This window comes from Acomys minous (genome assembly GCF_964271855.1).
Source record: "Acomys minous genome assembly, chromosome: 15".
NCBI classification, from domain to species: Eukaryota; Metazoa; Chordata; class Mammalia; order Rodentia; family Muridae; genus Acomys; species Acomys minous.
Genome location: NC_140497.1, coordinates 13,140,665 through 13,161,899, shown reverse-complemented (window position 1 = coordinate 13,161,899; position 21,235 = coordinate 13,140,665). Strand labels below are relative to the sequence as shown.

General features: G+C 44.0%; 1 protein-coding gene across 3 annotated transcripts in view; it reads left to right on the top strand.

The window, feature by feature from the left end:
• Positions 1 to 20,738, top strand: part of NEK5 (NIMA related kinase 5) — a 41,463-nt gene extending 20,725 nt beyond the window's left edge. For 2 of the 3 annotated variants that reach the window (XM_084759304.1, XM_084759303.1), the window contains 10 exons: positions 300 to 366; positions 1,152 to 1,268; positions 3,681 to 3,767; positions 4,721 to 4,813; positions 6,702 to 6,770; positions 7,995 to 8,121; positions 8,571 to 8,696; positions 11,923 to 12,057; positions 16,202 to 16,313; positions 18,156 to 20,738. In XM_084759304.1, the coding sequence (XP_084615430.1) occupies positions 300 to 366; positions 1,152 to 1,268; positions 3,681 to 3,767; positions 4,721 to 4,813; positions 6,702 to 6,770; positions 7,995 to 8,121; positions 8,571 to 8,696; positions 11,923 to 12,057; positions 16,202 to 16,313; positions 18,156 to 18,279 (1,057 nt within the window). In that variant the 3' untranslated portion in view covers positions 18,280 to 20,738. Of the gene's footprint in view, positions 1 to 299; positions 367 to 1,151; positions 1,269 to 3,680; positions 3,768 to 4,720; positions 4,814 to 6,701; positions 6,771 to 7,994; positions 8,122 to 8,570; positions 8,697 to 11,922; positions 12,058 to 12,987; positions 14,032 to 16,201; positions 16,314 to 18,155 lie in introns of those variants that run through there. The other variant, XM_084759305.1, reaches the window with a different exon arrangement.
• The last annotated feature ends 497 nt before the right edge of the window (positions 20,739 to 21,235 follow it).

Genomic DNA, 21,235 nt, shown 5'->3' with positions numbered 1-21,235 from the left:
ACCTGTGGGTAGAGACCTCTTTGGGGGGTCAAACAACCTTTCACAGGGGTCACCTAAAACCAACTGAAAATGTAGATTTACACCACAGTTCATAGCAGTAGCAAGTTACAGCTCTGAAGTAGCAATGAAAATAACTCTATGGTTAGGGGTCACCACAACATAGGGACACAGCATTAGGAAGGTTGAGAACCACTGCTCTAGACTGAGTGCTTAGAGGAGGAGGAGGAGGAGGAGGAGGAGGAGGAAGGTGAGAGTCGGGAGGAGGGTTATGTTTAGGCGCTTCATTCCTGTTTTCTCAGGTCTGCCGCGTACCTTCAGAGGAAATTTGAAGCTCAGCAATATAAATTAAAAGTGGAAAGACAGCTGGTGAATAAGACTCCAGCTATGGGAGTGCTCGGTGTCTCCTGACAGCTTCTCTGCTCTCAGACATTTATGAGCTCAAATTCTTTCTGCTATAAAAATCAAGGCCACCCAACGGACGTGGTGGCGCACTCCTTTAATCCCAGCACTCGGGAGCCAGAGGCAGGCGGATCGCTGTGAGTTCGAGGCCAGCCTGGTCTACAAAGTGAGTCGAGGATAGTCAAGGCTGCACAGAGAAACCCTGTCTCGAAAAAAACAAAACAACAACAGCAAACCAAAGCCATCCACCACTTACTTTAGTTTCTATTTATAGACGAATGTTACTTTTTAGCCCAGGACTGCCTGGAACTCATCATGTATAGCAAACAGACCTCAAGCTCCTGTGGATCCTCCTGCCTCAGCCTTCTGGGTGGAGGATACAGGCATGGGCCATCAGGCCTGGCTTATATCACTCTTGTTCTGAATTGTTCAAAAGTTCAAGTTCTTATTCTCTTTCCCACACCCGGGGGCTGCTAAACCTCAGAAGAACTTAATCTACAGCTACAATTGACTGAGTCAGCAGGTGGACACAGGTGATAGCACAAAAATAAGCATTGCTTATAGATAACATCAGTGGTTCCATTTAAAAATGCTGTTTTAATATTTAGTTTTTCCATTAAGAAATGCTGCTGCTCACCATAAAAATCTCCCATGTAGATTGTTTGGTGAGATTCTTCTTCTCTTGAGTAAATAGTCCAGATTATGCCAGAATATGCAAGTATGCCTTATAATTGATTTCATTTAATAAACAGGGTCTTCGTCTGTCTTCTGCTGAGCCACATCCCAATGAGAGAGAAATGCTACAAAGCCATGAAGAGGAGTCTAAATTCCAGGAGCTTCAGTGCAGGAAGAATAAAGTGAAGGACAAGGTTTTAAATGTCCAGTTCTCTCTGCTGTTGGTGTAACTTTTTAAACTATTTTATTTTGGTTTCTTATGTCTCTTCCTTTCTTCCTCCTCCTCTTCTCTCTCCTAATACCTTATAAACCCCCAATGCTAGGTAGGAGAGAAAGAAAGTTAGTGGGGAAGGGGACAGAGTTCTCTTTAGCTGTTTCCAGCTGGGTAGGGTTCGTGGGTTCTTTGGGGGCAATACCAGTGTCAGTAAGGATATCCAGCAGTCCCACTAACCAGCTGTCTTCTTCCTCCTCCTTGAAGGCTCCATTTCTCTCTCTCCTCAAAGAGTCTTTTTCTCATCAAGCATTCTCCTCTCTCTCTCTCTCTCTCTCTCTCTCTCTCTCTCTCTCTCTCTCTCTCTCTCTCTCTCCCTGGGCTCTGATATTTATAACCTCTCTGAGTCCTCTGAATTCAACTAAGTGCAGCTGGCAAAGACCATGCCCCATAACACAAGGCTCTTATCAGTTGTGGACAAACTAAGGCAGCCCCATATCCTACGCTTGGGATTAAAACAAAAACATGTTTACACAACTGAGTTTTTAAAGAAACCAAAGTTTCCACTATACTCCGCCACTGTGCGTGTCATGGTCCTTCACACATATGGAAGCCTTTCTTGTTATGTGCCAACATTGCTTCTGGCATCTCTGTAGACACAGAGCTGAGTTCACAAGCATTTGAAAAAGTGATTGTCCATCATTAATTTAGGGTGATTTTTAATAGTTCTTTTAGGGTTATTGTAATGAAATACAAACTTAGAATAGCAGCAATATTATGTCATACTTTTGGAGGCTGACATAGGGTACCTGTGTGGGCAGTCATGTGTCTAGAAGCCTGTACACAGTAGGGACGCTGGCTTCTGGAGGAGACATATGTCTTGGTTAGTCATGTGTATCTTTGTTCTGAGACCCAAGTGTCTGGAGTTATGATGTTTAAGGTGCTTTTTGGTGTGGATTTCTGGTCCAGTTTTTATTGGAGAGGTGTTCGGTTCTTTGGTCACTGCTGCATCATTTGAGTCCTAGCCAAGTGTGGTGGCCATAGGGTCTCTGGTAGAGAGCTGTTCTGCAGTTCAGCATGGAGCCACAAAGGGATGGAGATGGGCTAGAAGGAAAGACTGAGAAAAGCTGTTGGAAAGAGCAAGGGAAAGGTCCCGGGTTTGCACCAAGTGGATAGGGGTGCTCTGGGAGGAGGGGCTCCTGTGGGCAGCTGCTCCAGGGCTCAGGGCAAGTCTGGAGAGACTGTAATGGAGAATAGGAAGAAGGATGAAGGCCCTACCTGAGTCTCCACCTTGTCTAGCAGCTTTGAGCTCCTGGTAGAGAGAGGCTCGTTGGGTAGGCAGAGTCACAAAGGACTGGAGATGGTAGAAGGGAAGGCTGGAAGTAGAAGTAGAAGGATCCTGAGTCCACACCAAGCAGCCAAGTCCCTAGTGGTTGGGAGTGGACTGAGCTCATTTTCTCATAAGGAGTCTACTCACATTGATTGAAGGGCCACTCTACTCCAGCAGGACCTCATTTTAACTAAATACATCTGCAAAGACCCTGTGACCAAATAAAGTCACACTCTGAGGCACTGTGTGGTAGGACTTTAGTATAGAGGATGATGATGATGGTGGTGATGATGATGATGGTGGTGATGATGATGGTGATGGTGGTTGTGGTGGTGATGATGATGGTGATGGTGGTTGTGGTGGTGATGATTGATGGTGATGGTGGTGGTGATGATGGTGGTAATGATGATGATGGTAGTCATGATGATGATGACGATGATGACGGTGATGGTGGTGGTGGTGGTGGTGATGATGGTGGTAATGATGATGATGGTAGTCATGATGATGATGATGATGGTGGTGGTGATGATGGTGGTATGATGATGATGATGGTGGTGGTGGTGGTGGTAGTGTGGTGGTGGTGGTGGTGGTGGTGGTGGAGGTGGTGGAGGAGATGAGTGATGTCTCTGCTTGCTGCCCAGGATAGTCTTGAACTTGTGATTTTCTTATCACCCTTCCATGTAGTGAAGACTAAAGGTGTGCACCCCAGCTTTAATGTATCTTTTGAGGGGCAACACGTTCAACTGTCCCTCTCAGGCTGTGAAGTACCACAGCTAAAATGAACATATCATTGTTCTTAGAAGCAACTCCTTTCCTTTTCTTTTTTTTTTTCTTTTGGTTTTTCGAGACAGGGTTTCTCTGTGTAGCCTTGGCTGTCCTGGACTCCCTTTGTAGACCAGGCTGGCTTCGAACTCACAGCGATCCACTTGCCTCTGCCTCCCGAGTGCTGCCACCACACCTGGCTTTTAGCAACTTACTTCCTAATGCCTACTTATATTACATGTTTCAAAAATTGTAGGGTATGGAGAGGTTATTTTCAAGTTTTAACTTGGCTTTGCTTTTCAGGAATATTGGAAACAGCTGGAGGAAATCCGCCAACAGTACCACAACGACGTGAAGGAAATTAAAAAGAAGATGGGGAGAGAGCTGAAGGTAAATTCCCCCTTCTAGAGTCAACATCATTCTATTAATGTAGAGGTGACAAAATGACTGGATATTAAAAGGAGCTTAATGAGAAGAGTTTATGCTTAGCATATCCAAGGCCCTGTGTGCAATGCAACACACACACACATGTACACACACATGCCCACACACATCACACAGTCTTTCTCCTGCTATAAATCTCTAGCTACATATGAGGTAAAGTATGTATATTTATCATTCTTTCTTCCCCAAGAACATTTCAGTTAATGACAAACCACATATAAAATGGTGGTCTTGCGAGACTGGATTGTCTGATGTCATTGCTGTCTTAGTCTGTATAAATGCACACTGCAGTGCTCACGGTGTTCGGGACAAGCTCCTTTCATTTACAAGACCATGTAAGGCAAAGTCTGAAACAGTTGACTCCATTCTTGGAAAGCCCATAATGGTGCCACATTAGAGAGCCATCCTTCTGACTCTCAGGCTTCTGGAGTTGCCGCAGACGGCCTTGTCTTTAGAAGGTCTGAGCTAAGCGACCCATACTGAGCTAAGTGTGCCTGTGCTGGGTGCCAGGGGTGGGTCTCTCCAGAGCAGAGCTTCATTCATGCTGCAGAGCCTTGTGCCACCATCAGCCTTACGTGGTGGTCTACAACGGGAAGCCTGCATCCAGAATAGCTGAATAGCAAGCCTCCTTCCCTCCTTTTCTTTTTTCTGCCTTTCTTTTATTTTTGGTCCTGGGGATCAAACTCAGGATCTTGTGCCTACTGGCTAGGAACAGGGAGCAAGTATTTCTAGAGAGTCCGTGAAAGAAGCGTTTGGTGAAAACGAAGTCAGTCTCAACGTAAAGGAGGAATGAAGAGGGCCTTGAGGTGTCTGTGACCAGCTCTTTACACTGTCAGAGAGGGACAGTCGTGAGTAGCCCACAGAGCCCAGCACATTGACTGTGTCGATCTGTGTTAAAGGAGAATGCAGACCTCAGCCGTAAAACCTATTTGGTGAAGAGGAGTAACCTGCCCTCCCTCCCCGATGCACCTGAGGAAGAGGCCAGGACACAGGTAGAGATGGCCATTGCCAGAGGTTTGCGAGCTTCCCTATGAGGGTGCTCCCACCTCAGGCAGGGGTGAGGGAGAGGTCTCACCTCCTGCTGTGACACTCAGTCATGTGGGGACCTTTTCAAAAGTCCAGATGCCCTTGGTAAATTGTCCTGTTCCTCCCAGCCTCCCCTCCACCCCCACCCCCACCCCCACCACATCATCTTGAGGCAATTGCTCCTGAGCGTCCTGTCACAGTGGATTAGTCTGCACTTTGTAGATGTGAGCATGACGTGCAAATGCTCCCCTTTCAGCTGCCCCCTTTCACGCAACAGGAGGCATCATTATGCTCAATGGTGGTGAGTTCCACCCATGTTGCTCATAAGGTTTGTCACCCCTTGTCACTGCTGAGTCTGTTCCACTGTATAAATACATCAAAATTTGTTGTCAACTCCACAACAGATGGATATGTAGGTAGTTTCCAGCTTTTGGCTATTGCAAGCAGCTGGGACCATTATGGGCAAGGGTTGCCCATAAGTGTTAGGGTTTGGTCTCCCTTTATTCCCTTGGGACAGGGTCTACATCTAACCCTGAAGCTGACCCTTTAGCCTAGGCTGGCTGTCCAGCAAGTTCCAGGATTGGCTGTCTTTTCCCATTGTTGCAGTTGAGGCACACATAGCCATGCCCAGACTTTTGTGTGAGGACAGAGAACTTCAATGCAGGGTCTCTTGCTTAGGCAGCAAGTGATCTTACCTGCTGAGCCATCCTCCGGCCCTAAATGGCAAGTCGTAGAGTGACAGGCTCACCTCTTCTTTGGCATAACTATATTGGCCTGGGATGGCTGGAGCATATAGTAGGCATATGTTTAGTCCACCCACCCCCCCCTTTTGAAATTCTGGGAACTGACCCGAAGCCCTCACATACTCTAGGCAAGGGCTCTAACACCGAGCTGTTCCCTAAAACCCACTATTTTTCTTAGAAGAGACAGGATTTCATTACATTGTTAAGGATGGCCTCAAACTCAAGATCTTCCTGCTTTCCTTCCAAATAATTCATGACTATTTTGCCTCAGCCTCTCGAGTAGCTGGAATTACAAGCATTTGTCACCGTGCCTAATTGGTGTATTTAACTTGTGTGTATACACCTATGTGTGAGTGAACCTGCCCGTTTGTGTGCATGCTTGTGGAGGTCAGAGGTCAAGTGTTGTTCCTTAGGAGTTGTCCACGGTCTCTCACTGGCCTGGAGATGGCCATGTTTGCCAGACTAGTTACGCAGTGAGCCCAGGAATCTGCTCCTGCCCCCCAAGCACCGGGATTGTAAGTGTGCGCCACCTTGCCCAGCTGTTTTTACACATACTGTGAATCAAAGTCTCAGGTTCTTATGCTCACAAGACAAGCACTTTTCCAACTGAGCTCCTCCCCGCCATATTTAATTTTTTAAGAAACTGCCACTGGGCGCCGTGGCACATGCCTGTAATCCCAGCACTTGGGAGGCAGAGGCAGGTGGATCGCTGTGAGTTCAAGGCCAGCCTGGTCTACAAAGCGAGTCCAGGACAGCTAAGGCTACACAGAGAAACCCTGTCTCAAAACAAAACAAAAAGGAAAAAAAAAAAAAGAAAAGAAAAGAAACTGCCACATTTGTTCTGTGAGAGACTTGAAAAAATTAGGCTTCAGAACATAAAAGAATAAATTTCAAAAGCAAAGACATAAAGTTAAGGCCTAAACGTTGTCTTTTGCTTGCATATTAGAAAGATTATTGAGGTTCACTCCTTACAACCTATCCCCCTATCTTTATGAAGCAGCCCTACTGTGTAGTGCTTACTATGTGTGGTGTCAACATGAATTAGCCTTGGGTTGTAATCTGAAGATTTTATTAAACTGCTAAGCTAAGACTTTTTTCTTGCTTATTCTAGAGAGGAGTAAAGTTTGAAATTAGCCTGGATAAGTGTATTTCTGAGGAAGACACAGTCCAAGGGAACAAGGTATGTCATTATGTATGTGCTGCCATGATCAGCTATGACAAAGCGAGTCCGTTTTCAGGTTCTCAAAACTGTTGCACAGGCTGTAAGGAAAATATTCTTAAGCAGGGCGGTGGTGGCGCACACCTGTGATCCCAGCACTCGGGAGGCAGAGGCAGGCAGATTGCTGTGAGTTCGAGGCCAGCCTGGTCTGCAAAGCAAGTCCAGGACAGCCAAGGCTACACAGAGAAACCCTGTCTCGAAAAACCAAAAATAAATAAATAAAATAAAGACAAGAGAGAAAATAAAATATCTTTAAATGAGTTATTTTCCTGCTAATGTTAACTTTTTATTATTGCCAATAAAAAAGCATGGTATGTCATGAACTGTTAATATGCTGTGTGGCTAGCGTTACCGTCTCGTCAGCAAGAACGACGCTGCACACACAAACAGGATCCTTCTGCAGTAAAGCTTTACTGCCTCTTGAGAGGAAGAGCATAAGCTTACAACACGAAAAACGGAGACAGAGAGAGCAAACAGCAGAAACCCCTCCCTTATATAGGAAACTGTCCTCCGCTTAGGATGTCAGTCCCTGATTGGCTGTTGCTCATCGGGCGAGATGATGCCACGGGAGAGGCAGAGCACAACGAGTAGAAAATCCCTTCGCACATGCGCAGATTAGTTGTTTGTCAGCATGGGACACAGGGTGTCAGCGCCATCTTGTAATGGCGAATGTGGGCGCGGCTTCCCACAATGCTGACTTAAAGATCATTGAGCATCAGGACAGTGGTGGTGCACGCCTTTAATCCCAATGTGAGTTCTAGGCCAGCCTGGACTACAGAAGAGAGTTCCAGGACAACCAGAGCTGTTATACAGAGAAACGCTGTCTGGGGATGAGGCCTGGGGGGAGATCATTGAGCAAGTGTATCTTTATTTTAGGTCTTAATTTGTTCTAATAGCTTTTCAGCTGCCTGTGGGTAAATCTCATGTTTAGAAAAACCCAGATTTCATTTTATTACTTGATTTTAACACCTTTTAAAATTTTACCTTTCATCAGAAATCTAACACGTCTCAGTGTCAACATTAACTGATTTCCCTCTTCCGTTATATTTCCTCCGAGTTCACCTTTTAGATTGCTAAAAGTGAAGCATGGATACTCACACCTGACGCTCATTTCGTGTGTGTTTGTTGCTAGGGACTAGATCGTATGTGGCTTCTTTCTCATGAAAGAGTGTGAACTTTCCTTAGGCAGCGGTTAAGCTAAATGATACTTTAAGCTTTGAAGATGGCATGAGGCTCCAGGAGTACAGATGTCTGAAGGAGCCTGCAGATTACACAGACAGAGCCTTTGAAGAGCTCTGTGGCCCCGAGGCAGGTACATGTTGCTTGGAAGCGGTGGAGGGGAAAGGAGCTTTTTGTTTTGTTTTGTTTTTTTTCGAGACAGGGTTTCTCTGTGTAGCCTTGGCTGTCCTGGACTCGCTTTGTAGACCAGGCTGACCCACCTGCCTCTGCCTCTCTGAGTTTTGGGATTAAATAAGCGTGATTTGCAATTCATCTCCAATGCTCAGTGCACCAGGCGTTGGTGGCACATGCCTTTAATCCCAGCACTCGGGAGGCAGAGGCAGGCGGGTCACTGTGAGTCTGAGGCCAGCCTGCTCTACAAAGTGAGTCTAGGTCAGCCAAGGCTAATACAGAGAAACCCTGTCTCAAAAACACCAAAAACAAAATAAAACAACAACAACAACAAAAAGTAAAGGAAAGAACTGCTCGGTGCTGTTGTTATACTCTGGCTATGGAACTAATGAGTTCTTTTCCTACACCTAGAGGCCTTCTTTCAGGATATGGTTGCTGTGAAGAGCAGGAAGCAGTGGGATGCCAGAGCACCTCAGACTCTGCTGCAAATAATGGCAACAGCAGATGTCACCTCCCCCTGCCCCACCATGCCTGACGGTGAGTCTTTGGTCAATTGTCAACCAGCACCAGGGCAGGCCAGGGCCTGGCGCACCCCTGCTGCCAGCACACACTCTATTGGGAGAGTTGCTACTTCTCAGTCACTAAGCATTTTACAAAGACATTGTTTTGGCATCATGAGTGTCACGTTGAGACTTGTCTTCCTGTTATCTCAGCAGGTGATGATGCTGGTCATATAAAAGTAAAGAAAGAACATTGCAGCTGCCATCTTTCCTTATGTGAGAGAGGGAGAACAGGAGGAGAGTCCATTTGACTTAGTTCCACTTGACACCAGCTTAATTACAGACTTGGAATTTCAGTGGTGATTTTTCCCCCTCACCAATAAAATCAGTCTTTTTTTTTTTTTTAAAGATTTATTTATTTCCTGGTCTACAAAGCGAGTCCAGGACAGCCAAGGCTACACAGAGAAACCCTGTCTCGAAAAACCAAAAAAAAAAAAAATTATTTATTTATTATGTATACAATGTTCTGCCTGCATGTAGGCCTGTACTCCAGAAGAGGGCACCAGATCTCATTATAGATGGTTGGGAGCTACCGTGTGGTTGCTGGGAATTGAACTCAGGACCTTTGGAAGAGCAGTCAGTGCTCTTAACCTCTGAGCCATCTCTCCAGCCCCAATAAAATCAGTCTTAAGATTAGCTATGCAGCTCTGCTGTCAATGGCTTACCTAACATGTACACGATTCTGGGTTCACGCGCCAGCAAACTCAGATGATCGTGCATGTACAACAAGCAGCTTTTCCTTGCTGAGCCGTTTCCCAAGCCTCTGTGCTCCCTTTGTTCTTCTTCGACGCTCAGCCCTGAGAAAGGGTTGAAATATAAAACTGGGCTGTAAGTTGATCGGACAGTCACCTGTGTCCCTGGATTCAATTAACCACAAATGGAAGATGCTCACAGAAAGCAGCTTTCGTCAATGCTGAGCACATGCAGCTGCTTTCTTGTCCTCGTTCCATACGCAGCACAGTCCAGCAGTCATTTAGTGCCCTTTGCATCATGCCGTGCTGCATGTAAGTCATCTGGTGTTGACTTAAAACTTATGGAATAGGCTGGAGAGATGGCTCAGCAGTTAAGATTATGCACTGCTCTTGTTGCGGAGGACTCAGGTTCAGCTCCCAGCACCTAACTGTGGTGGCTCGCAACCCTATGTAACTCTAGTTGTAGGAGACCCAACAGCTTCTTTGGGCCTCTTCAAGTAGCTACATACACAACACACCCTGTCATACATACATACATACATACATACATCATACATCATACATGCATAAGGACTAAAAATTAAGTATGTAAAAAATAGGTATGTATGCAGGGATTTTAATTCAGAACATGGCTGCTCTGGCAAGAGATCACATCCAAAGACCTTCTAGGTCTGTGTGATCTGGCTGGAATACAAACACACCTTTAATCCAGGAGACAGAGGCAAGCAGATCTGAGTTCAAGGCCAGCCTGGTATGGAGCAAGTTTCAGGTAAAGAAAAGCTTAGGTCCAGGTGTGGTGGTATATACAGTTAATCCCAAACAATGAAGATAAAGTTAGTTTGTAGAAAGAAGCACCCATGTTTGAAAGTGATGTTTAATTGAGTGGCCGAAAAAGTGACAAATCAGAGAAGCTTTGACAGAATAGAATATACCCAACTCTCATGAGAAGAGAGAGGGAAGGGAAGCTACTTAAGGGAGCAACACAGGGAATGAAGGAGAGGGGGCAGTTCCACAGGGACAATCATAGAGAGACAGGGTGCAGAGAGAGAGAGAGAGAGAGAGAGAGAGAGAGAGAGAGAGAGAGAGAGAGAGAGAGACAGAGACAGAGAGAGAGACAGAGAGAGAGACAGAGACAGAGAGAGAGAGAGACAGAGAGAGAGAGAGACAGAGAGAGAGAGAGAGAGAGAGAGAGAGAGGGAGAGAGGGAGAGAGAGAGAACTCAGGCAAGGACCAAAGAAGCAAGAGAATGAGCCAGAAGATTATAAAAGATGACTAGAAGCCAGGCGGTGGTGGTGCATGCCTTTAATCCTAGCACTTGGGAGGCAGAGGCAAGCTGATCTCTGTGAGTTCGAGGCCATTCTGGTCTATAAAATGAGTCCAGACAGGCAAGGCTACACAGAGAAACCCTTTCTCGGGGTGGGGGCGGGGAAGAAGATTGTTGGAGTTGGCTTTTGGCCAAACAAAGCAATCCAGAGGCTGAGAGAAAAGCCAGAAGTCAGCTAACAGGCAGAGGAGTTTGATCCAGAACAGCTGAGTTGAACCAGCCAGCCCAGAGCTCAGTATGAACAAGAAAGGGTGACCTTATTAAGCAGTAAGTTTCAAAGGCTGAAAACATTCTAGGTCTAGGTTAGATTGTAAGGAGTCTAGAAGCTTCCAGGACTAGGCCTAGGTTAGCAGACAGAGGCAGTAAGCCTCAGAGATGACAATTGAAACAAGTGAATAAAAGTTAATTTTATAGGCATAGTGGCACTTCCTATAATCCCAATATTTGGAAGGTAGTGATAGAGACCAAGAGGACCAGGAGTTCAAGACCATCCTCAGCTATGTAGACAGTTCAAAGCTAGCATGAGCCACATGAGACACTGTTTCATTCCCACCCCAATGAAAGTGTATGGGAACATGTGCGTAGGTGTTATGCAAATAGTGCACACTTCATATAAACTACTTACTCATACACAGATTTTAAAAATATTTTTATTGTTTTAAATTACGTACTCTTGTATCTGTGTGTGGATTTATCTACATTTGGCAATGCCTGTGGCCAAAGGCATAGGATCTTCCTCAAGCTGGAGTTCCAGGTAGCTGAAAGCCTCCGTGTGGGAACCAAACTTGAATCCTCTGCAAGTGCTTTCAGCAGCTGAGCGGCCTCTCCAGCTCGCATGCTCAGGCTTTTCTATCATTGCATGTTTGCATATCTTTCTTGGGTGCCAGGGGGTGCATGGGTATCACTGAAAGTGTTTGAGTTGTCTTATAACTCAGTATGATGTCTGAGGATGAACTCAACTTACAAAATAAGCACATGGAACTGCATCACAGTTTGCCCTGCAGAACATGACCCTCTTTCTCATCAACCTGTGAGGAAAAGGCAGTAAAGTTTGTTTGTTTTTTAAATACTGGTTTCTTTATGAACAAAGTGAGGAATGTGATCATGAGCACGGTTCTAACATTCTGTGGTGTTTGGCGGAAACAAAAAAGCGTCTTTACTTTTGCTAATGCAGTATCCTCTTTCAGATGGTCCAGTGATTGTGATGGAAGGCAATCCAGAAAATGGGAAGCAGTGGTGGTGGGATGCGCCCAGGACCCCGAGTGCTTCAGCAGCAGCAGATGCCTGCAGGAGCTCACTGTCTGCCAGTAAAGGAGAACCTGGTATGTAGTTTATTTTCAACAAACTCACTGCTGCCTCCAAGGAGTGAAGTCACTGCTTTACAAGTGCAGAGAGGTCCTAACAGTACCTTTGGCTTGCAGAGAGAACCGGGCTGATTTGCTCTAACCAAGCTGGCTCCAGGGGAAGTAACAAATGGCACGCACTGCCAAGGACAGAGGTGTAGCTTTGTGTAGTGTTTCTCAATGACAACTGATGAAAAGGGTTGATAAGCTAGCATTGCTCAGCTCTGGTGGCTATTGGGTGGGTCACCTTGTTTTCCTATGGGTAGTAAGAACGCATAAGTGATCCTCCTGCCTCTTGAGTAGCTGGGATGACAGGCACACACCAAAACATGTGGCTACATTATATATTATGTTATGTATTATATAACTGTATTATATAACATGATATCTATCATCTATCGACCTATCTATAATATATATATATATGTATTCTATCTATCATCTATCTATCTATCTATCTATCTATCTATCTAATTTATTTATTTATTTTGGTTTTTCGAGACAGTGTTTCTTTTTGTAGCCTTGGCTGTCCTAGACTTGTTATGTAGGCCAGGCTAGCCTCGAACTCACAGCGATCCTCCCGAGTGTTGGGATTAAAGGCGTGTGCCACCACATCTGGCTATTATCTAATCTAATCTGTTTTTATCTCATACACACTGTGCCTGTGCCTCCAGAGTGTTGGAATTAAAGGCATGCACCACCACACCTGGCTAATCTATATTATATTTTTATTAACAAATTTTCTTACTGAACCCAAATGGCTACTATACAATTAACTATCTTTGTTTAGGCTTAGATTCATCAAGAGTGATTTATTTTCCACTGAATCAGAATACGGTTTTCCATGTTATTATTTGACTTTTCCCCTGCAATGTTTATATCTGTGTTATTGTTTAACTTTTTTCCTAGGATGCTGGCTCTGGAGAAATGAAGCATAGGTCAGGCACGGTGCTGCACACCTGTGGTCCCAGCACTCTGGAAGTAGAGATTGGGAGATTTTGAGTTCGAGATAGCTTGGGTGTTAGAAATGAGTCCAAGGTTTCCAAGAGAATGACCACACAATCCAAAGTATTTCAGCAAAGCAAAAACATTCTGTTTCTGCAGAGAGTGGACACTTATGCCTATTAAGCAGTCAAGTACACACAGCTGGGGCCCTAATGGATTTTTATCCCAAACACAAAAGGAAAGAGAAACAAGCAGATATAGCTAGTCTAATACCTGAAAAATAGATTTAAAAACAAAATTAGTCAAAATATAGAGAATGACATTTCTATGCTCCTTAAAGGAAAAAAATCAAGAGGATATTACAGTCCTAAACATATGTGCACTAGAGAGACACCCAGTTTCACAAAAACAAGTGCCATGAGATCTAAGTCACAGGCTGACCCTGGCACAGTGACACTGGGAAACTTCAGCTCTCCACTCTCACTAATCCACACAAAAACTAAATAGAGTAATTCTGGGTCTAAATGACGTCATAAACCAAATAGATCTAACAGACGTCTGCAGGCCACTCCACCCAAACATTAAAGGATACACTTGATTTATTTTCAGTAGCCCATGAAACTGTCTTCAAAATCAACCACATATTAGGACACAAGGTAAGTCTTAACAAATTTACAAAAGAAAATTGAAATAACATCCTTCATATTATCTGACCACAATGGGATAAAGCTGGCTGTCAATGGCAACGGAAGTGACAGAAAGTACACAAACCCATGGAAGTGAAACAACACAGTACTGAGTGAAAACTGGGTCAGTGGAGACATCAAAAAGGAAGTTTAACAATCCCAGAACTGAATGAAAATGAAAACAAAACACACCCAAATATATGGCACACAACACAAGCATTCATGAAAGCAGAGTTTATAGTACCAAGTGCTTACATAAAAACTTGGAAAGAGTTAATAGTAGTAAGTTTATGTTGAACCTGAGGGTCTTGGAAAAATAAGAGTCACACTAAAAAAGAGTATATGAGAAGAGAAAATAAAAGTCAGGGCTGAACTTTGGAAATCTATCTGGTGCTATCTCAGAAAATTGGGAATAGGGCTTCCTCAAGACCCAGCTATTCCACTCTTTGGAATATACCCAGAAGATGCTTCAGCACACAATGAGGACATATGCTCAACCATATTCATAGAGGCCTTATTCGTAATAGCCAGAACCTGGAAACAACCTAAGTGTCCCTCAGTAGAAAAATGGATAAAGAAACCATGGTACATTTACACTATGGAATACTACTCAGCTATTAAAAACAAGGAATTTCCAAAATCTGTGGACAAATGGATTGAACTGGAAATGATCATAATAAGTGAGCTAACCCAGAAGCAGAAAGAGTCAAATGGTATATACTCACTTATAACTGGACACTAGCCCAAGGGGCATGTCCCATGAAAGTCTTCACTTACTAGGAAAGTGGGATAGAGGTGAGGACATCCTATTGGGACTCTGGGTGAGAGAAGTATGGGAGAATGGGGAAATAGAAGGATCCAGAGGGTCCTAGAAGCCTACAAGAAGAACACTATGACGGGCGGATCTGGGCCCAAGGGTTCTGGTCAAACTGATGCACCAACCAAGGACAATACGTGCATTGAGCATCAAACCCCTATCCAGATCTATCCAATGGACAAGACATTTTACACAGTTAAGTGGAGAGTGGGGACTTTCACATGAACTCTGGTGCCCCATATTTGACCATGTCCCCTTGATGGGGTGGCCTGGTGGCACTCAGAGGAAAGATAGCAAGCTACCAAGAAGAGACTTGAAACCCTAGGATCATATTTAGAGGGAGGAGGTCCCCCTCAGTCACAGTCATAGGGGAGGGTAATAGGGTGAAAGCTGGAGGGAGGGAGGAATGGGAGGATACATGGGATGGGATAACAATTGAGATGTAATATGAATGAATTAATAAAAAATTATAATGAAAAAAAAGTCAGGGCTGAAATTAGTGAAACAACAACAACAAAGTATACAAAAAATCAATTTAAAAAAGAGTTGGGGGCTGGAGAGATGGCTCAGCGGTTAAGAGCACTGACTGCTCTTCCAGAGGTCCTGAGTTCAAGTCCCAGCAACCACATGGTGGCTCACTACCATCTATAATGTGATCTGATGCCCTCTTCTGGCCTGCAAATGTATATATGCAGGCAGAGCACTGTATACATAGTAATAAATAAATCTTTAAAAAAAAAAAAAGAGTTGGGCCAGGTGTGGTGGTGCACACCTTTAATCCCGCCACTCGGGAGGCAGAGGCAGATGGATCGCTGTGAGTTCAAGGCCAGCCTGGTCTACAAATCCAGTCCACGACAGCCAAGACTACATAGAGAGACCCTGTCTCAAAAAACAAAACCAAACAAGCAAAAGAATACAAAGACACGTGGCCACGATGAAGGTTCGTGCGTGTGTTTCTAGTTTGCTCTGCAGGCCGCATCACTATGTGCATAAAGCACAGAAACACACTGGGTTCACAGAAGTGAGGAAGAATAAAGGTGGTTTTGGCAAGACTTCAGTTTTGAGGCACATACTTTTCTTAAAATTTCTATGTATGCTCCAAACGGGGTCATTTTTGTCTCTTCCTGCCTGATCTTTATTATGACACTCCCTTTTCATGTCTTCTTGATTTTGCATTAATCACTTTTCTCATCACTGATACTAAATACTCAACGACAAGCAACTGCAGCAACAAAGGGCTTCTTCTGGCTCATGATTTGGGGAGCCACTGTCTGTCAGGGCCAGGAAGGCATGGCAGAAGATGTCTCTGTGGTGGCAGAAGCATGTGGCAGCTGCTTGCACACATCTCTGTGCGCCAGGAAGCAGAGACGGACAGGGAGCAGGACTGGGCTACAAACCTCAAGACTCATTGCTCAGCAACCCTCTTGCTCCATCTAGGAATCACTTCTCAGTGGTTCCACAGCCTTTCCACATAGCACCAGCAGCCGGGGCCCGAGTATTCCAACACACGAGTCTGTGTGGCACATTTTACATCCAAACCATAACATGTGTCTGTTGCTGTCCCTGTCAGTACCTTGTTCTGCCATCACGAATGGTATGCACTGCAGGATTGTGGGTATATGTTGCTCTCCAAGTACATAGCTTCATCTACTTTCATTTTCCTTGTTTCTTTCAGTTGTAATAATAAAACCACAGCTCCCTAAAGAAGACCAGGGAGAGTTAGAAATAGCCTCTGGCATCATAATGGATGATGAGCAACTGGATCCAGGATCGCAGGATGATGAAATGTGAGTGGGCCAGGTGTGGTAGCGCATGCCTTTAATCCCAGCACTTGGTTTTGTTTTTGAGACAGTGTCATCTTTAGCTTGTCATCCTTCTGCTTCGGCCTCTCCAGTGCTCGGGTTAAAGGCATGAGCCACTATCCCTGCTGGCATTGTCGTGTGTGTGTGTGTGTGTGTGTGTGTGTGTGTGTGTGTGTGTGTGTGCGCGCACACACACACACACGCAGAGAGAGAGAGAGGGGGGACAGAGAGAACTCATTCATGAAAGTTTGTCCTCTGTTGATACCCTATGAGCATATAAAGGGGGAGGAAGTCCCCCTCAGGCAGTCATAGGGGAGGGGAGTAAGGGGAAAATGGGAGGGAGGAAAGAATAGGAGGATACAAGGGATGGGATAACCATTGAGATGGAACAAGAATAAATTAATAATAAAAATTTTTTTAAAAAAGAAAGAAAACATCAGGATTAGAGGTATGGAAAAATGACCAAGTTATATGCTACAGAATTTCCATCTTCAATGAAAAAAATTGTGTTCAGTGTTCACACCAAGGTTGAAATTAAATGGGCTATAATTTAAAAAAATTAAATAAAAGCAGCTATGATTTCTATGCAAAAAAAAAAAAAAAAAAAAAGAAAAAAGAAAAGAAAGAAAATTTGTCCTTTGATTTCCACCTGCTTACCCCATACATACACATCCCACTCATACACACAGTTAAAAAAAAAAAATCTTAGTGTTTGGGCTGCTACAACAAAATGCCTTAGAGCAGGTTACTTATAACAGAAGTGTACTTTAGTTTTACACTCTGTTGGATTCAAGATCGAGGTGTTAACAGATTTGATGTCTGGCTAGGACTAAGTCCTGGGTTCAAAGACATTGTGTAGCTTTGTCCTCAATGAGTGGAATGGAAAAACACCCCATCAGCCTCCTTTTATAAAAGCCACGTCCTGTTCATTAGAGCTTTGCCCTTATGACCTGGTCACTTCTCAAACCCTGTAATTTTCCATCTTTCCATTATAGGTTTAGAACTTACCTGATGTGTATAGGGCCAGCGGTGTTTTGGATAAAGGATTCTCATCTGTGCCTGCTTTTTCTCAAGTATCTAAGCATGCTCAGATCTCTTCCAGGGCTGGGCTCCCTGAGACTATCCATGAGCTAGTTGTCCCTTGTCACTTCTATCGCCTCCCATTGCTTTCTCAGTCCATTTTATGGTGGCCCGTGCTGCCTGGCACTCATAGGAATGGGGAAACATCTTCTCCAAGGTCATCTGTTACCATGACTTACCATGTCATCTGGCTTCTCCCTTGGTTAATTATAGCCACATGTTACTTAATAATAGGACCAGCTCAAGGAAATTCATGGCTAGGTGATTTTATCTTTGTGTGACCCTCACAGTGTGCGCTTACAGAAACCTACAGTGGTCTTGGGTTTGCTTTTTTCTTCAGTTTTTGAGGCAGGGACTTAGGTAGCCAAGACTGGCATCAGACGTGCTATGTAGTCCAGGATAATCTTGAGTTTCTGACTTCTGCCTCCACCTCCCCTGAGTTGGAATTACAGTGATGTGCCACCATCTTCGGTCAGTGCTGTGTATCTAACCTAAGACTTCGCACCTGCCAGGCAAGCACTCTGCCTACCTCTCAAGCCCAGTGTAAAAGTGTTACACAGTAAACTTTCTCCCCTCTAGATAGGAGTGGGCATGAGGACTTGTGTTTGGGGCCCAGAACCCACCTCTAACAGCCTGACTTTGCTGTTAATCCAGCTCGCACAATGTTCAGGTGGCAGCAAGGAATGGAAAATGAAACTAGTTCTTTATTAGTGCTTTTAGATCATAACATGGACTTGCTTATTTCAGAAAATTTGAAGAATCTGAAGATGAGTTGAGAAGCGAAATAATAGAATCCCTAGAAAAACTTGCAACGTCCACAGAAGAAAAGGAAGATGTTCCCAGCGCCTCTGAGAATGCTGACAAGCTGTGAGAGAAGGAAGGTTAAATTTGCTGGCCTAGAAATTCCAGTGAAGGTCTGGAAGCTGGTTTTGCCTGTCTAATCTGTATTTCTAAGACCAAGGACTACCAAACGCCGGTCAAAATATTTCTCATTGCTGGGAAAAGCCCACTAACTTGCTGACCATAGTCTTGAGGGACAGCTGTTTTTAGCTTTAACTCATCGATTAAACTGAAACTATCTGTTCATATCTCCATGTATTTGTCTTTAGAATAAAATATATTAGGGGGAAAACAAACAAACAAACAAACAAACAAACAAACCAGCTTTGGCTATGACAACCTTTTCACTGGTCCCTGCTCAAGTGGTAGTAACTGTGTACCAGCTCTTCCACTTCCCTCCTAAGTGCCTTGTAACACTTATGTAGAGTCCAAGGGAACAAACAGCAGCAGAACACTGGAACTGTTGTCCCAAAAGAGTGATCTTAGGTTTGGGGGTGAGAGTTAGAGGAAGAACAGTGGGAGAAGTGAGGTAAATTGCAGAGACCAATTTTCTTCTAGAAGTTTGCAAAAGTTCCTATCAGTTATGTAATGGAGGTAACTTTTCTGTTGTGTTCGCTCTGTGATCACAGACGCACTCTCATTTATTCACTCATATCAACGCTTCGGAGTCAAGGATACTTTTGCATAATTAAACACATCCTGAAAGCACTAATAACAACACTGGTACTTATAATTTTGCTTATGTGAAGATCCTGTAAAATGCTCTGTAAATTATTAAAATAGGGTATATGGCGGCTGGTGATATAGCTCAGAAGTAAGGTACCTGCTTAGCATTTGAGAATGTGGGTTTGGTCCACAATACCAAAACCAAGTATGTGAGATCTATCTATATGCAATCTGCTTAAAAAGTCTATAAAGGGCCAGAAAGATGCTTCAGCTGCCAAGAGGACTTGTTCTTCCAGGGGATTCAGGATGTTTGTCCCTCCCACAAGAGCCACAGGCTATCTAATAAACCCCCCAGTAGCAGGCATCAGAAACATCCTTGAGTTGTTGGTCGGGGAGATCAAGAGACTCCCCAAAACAATACAGGCTACTGCTTACTGCCCTGTCGCCTTACAGAAGTTGAAGGTAAGTCCCTATTAGTGAAGACATCACACCTTTTGGACACAAGATTTGCAGGATTCGAGCTGATCTGACTGGAAAGCTTCCTCCCTGAGCACTAGAGTTCATAATACGAGAAGGTACTTTGCAAGCTGCCGAAGTGTGTGTGTGTGTGTGTGATAAAAATCAATAGTCCTGATCAGTTATAAACAACAATGACCCAGCATGGAAAGCTGTCCCAAAAATGTGCAACAGTGGCACTTACATATTGGTAACAAACAGCTGCCAAACTGAACACAAGGCCCACTCAACAGAAAGAAAATCATGCCTGGCTAGTGAGGATGTGGCTTTAGGAGAATATATTATTGCCATTTTTATATGCCAGTGCAATTACTAACTGCATTCTAAATACTTATCTTTATGCCCACAGATAACTTTAGCTTTCAGCTCTGATCAAAGAGGCTTCTTTCTGCAGCAGATGTAGCTGCGTATGGTGGAAATGCGGAGATCAGCTGTCTGTGGCGTGCCCAGCCCCAACTGACAGGCCTACAACAAAACCCTTAGACCTAAGACTCAGTGAACACTGCAGCTGAGAGGGGCAGAAAGACTGTAAGAGCCAGAGGACCAGGTGGTCTGCTGCAGTATCTGTATCTGTTAGATATGGCAGGGAATCTACACCCACAAAATCTCGACAGTATTCCCCAACAAGACCTGAACACTGACCTCCCAGTTGGTATGTCAGCATGGACGGGGGAATCTTACATGCCCAACACCCAGATGAAGAGCTACAGGAATGAATAACTGCTGAGACAGAATTAGTTATCCTCAGGGATGAGCCCCTAACTGGTTATCCCAAGTGGTCATCCCTAAAAACAAATCCATACAAGCAGCACCGAGCAGACCCAGCAGGTTGCACTTATATGTTTATTTGCATACAATGATAATTAAAGGAAAGGACACCATGAATTCCTAAGAGGGTAGAGAAATCATGTAAATGTTTTAATTGAATTAAAGAAATCACCTGTCAGATTTAGATACTTTGTATCAATAGCTCTACATTTAACATAAACTTCATAATTGTGGTATCACAGAAAATAGGAATGTGTATTTCCACTGCTATGGACTCAAACCACAATGCTTGGACTAATGGGGGGAAAAATCACAGTTGTAGAGAACTTAGCAGCCACTCAGACGTTTCCTAGAAATAGTTAAAGACAGCCTTTACCTTTTGCACAGTCCCTGAAATCTAGTAAAAAAAAAAAAAAGTATCTGTAAACGTTTTTAGGAACACTGGAAAAGAATATACATGTAAATAATATTTTATGCTTTTGATACATAAAAATACTTTTGAAAAATTCGGGTAAAAGTATTTTTAAGAAATTAGAATTCTAGCTGGGCGTGGTACACGCCTTTAATCCCAGCACTTGGGAGGCAGAGGCTGGCGGATCACTGTGAGTTCAGGGCCAGCCTGGTCTACAAAGCAAGTCCAGCATAGTCAAGGCTACACGAGAGAGACCCTGTCTCGAAAAACAAAACAAAACAAACAAAAAAACAAGAGCATTAAAAAAGTAGAATTCTTTCTTCTTTCACTACACCCTCTATTAACGTTGTTCATTCCAGTTTGTATAACCTTTAGTCCTATTATTTTGTGTGGATGGGTAGGCTGTGTGGGCTATAGCCAAATGTTACCTAAAAGACTGGCCATAAAATAACAGTGGGCTCAGAGTTAGAACACCACGTCACATCCTGATTCTGTCTTTAAACACCTTTGTGATAATGAAGTCTACTCATAGGTTCTTTCAATTGTTTTTGTCTCTAAAGTTGAAAATAAAAATAGAGACTGTGTAATGTTCCATCCACTTCCAGCCTCCACAATCTCTTTGCTC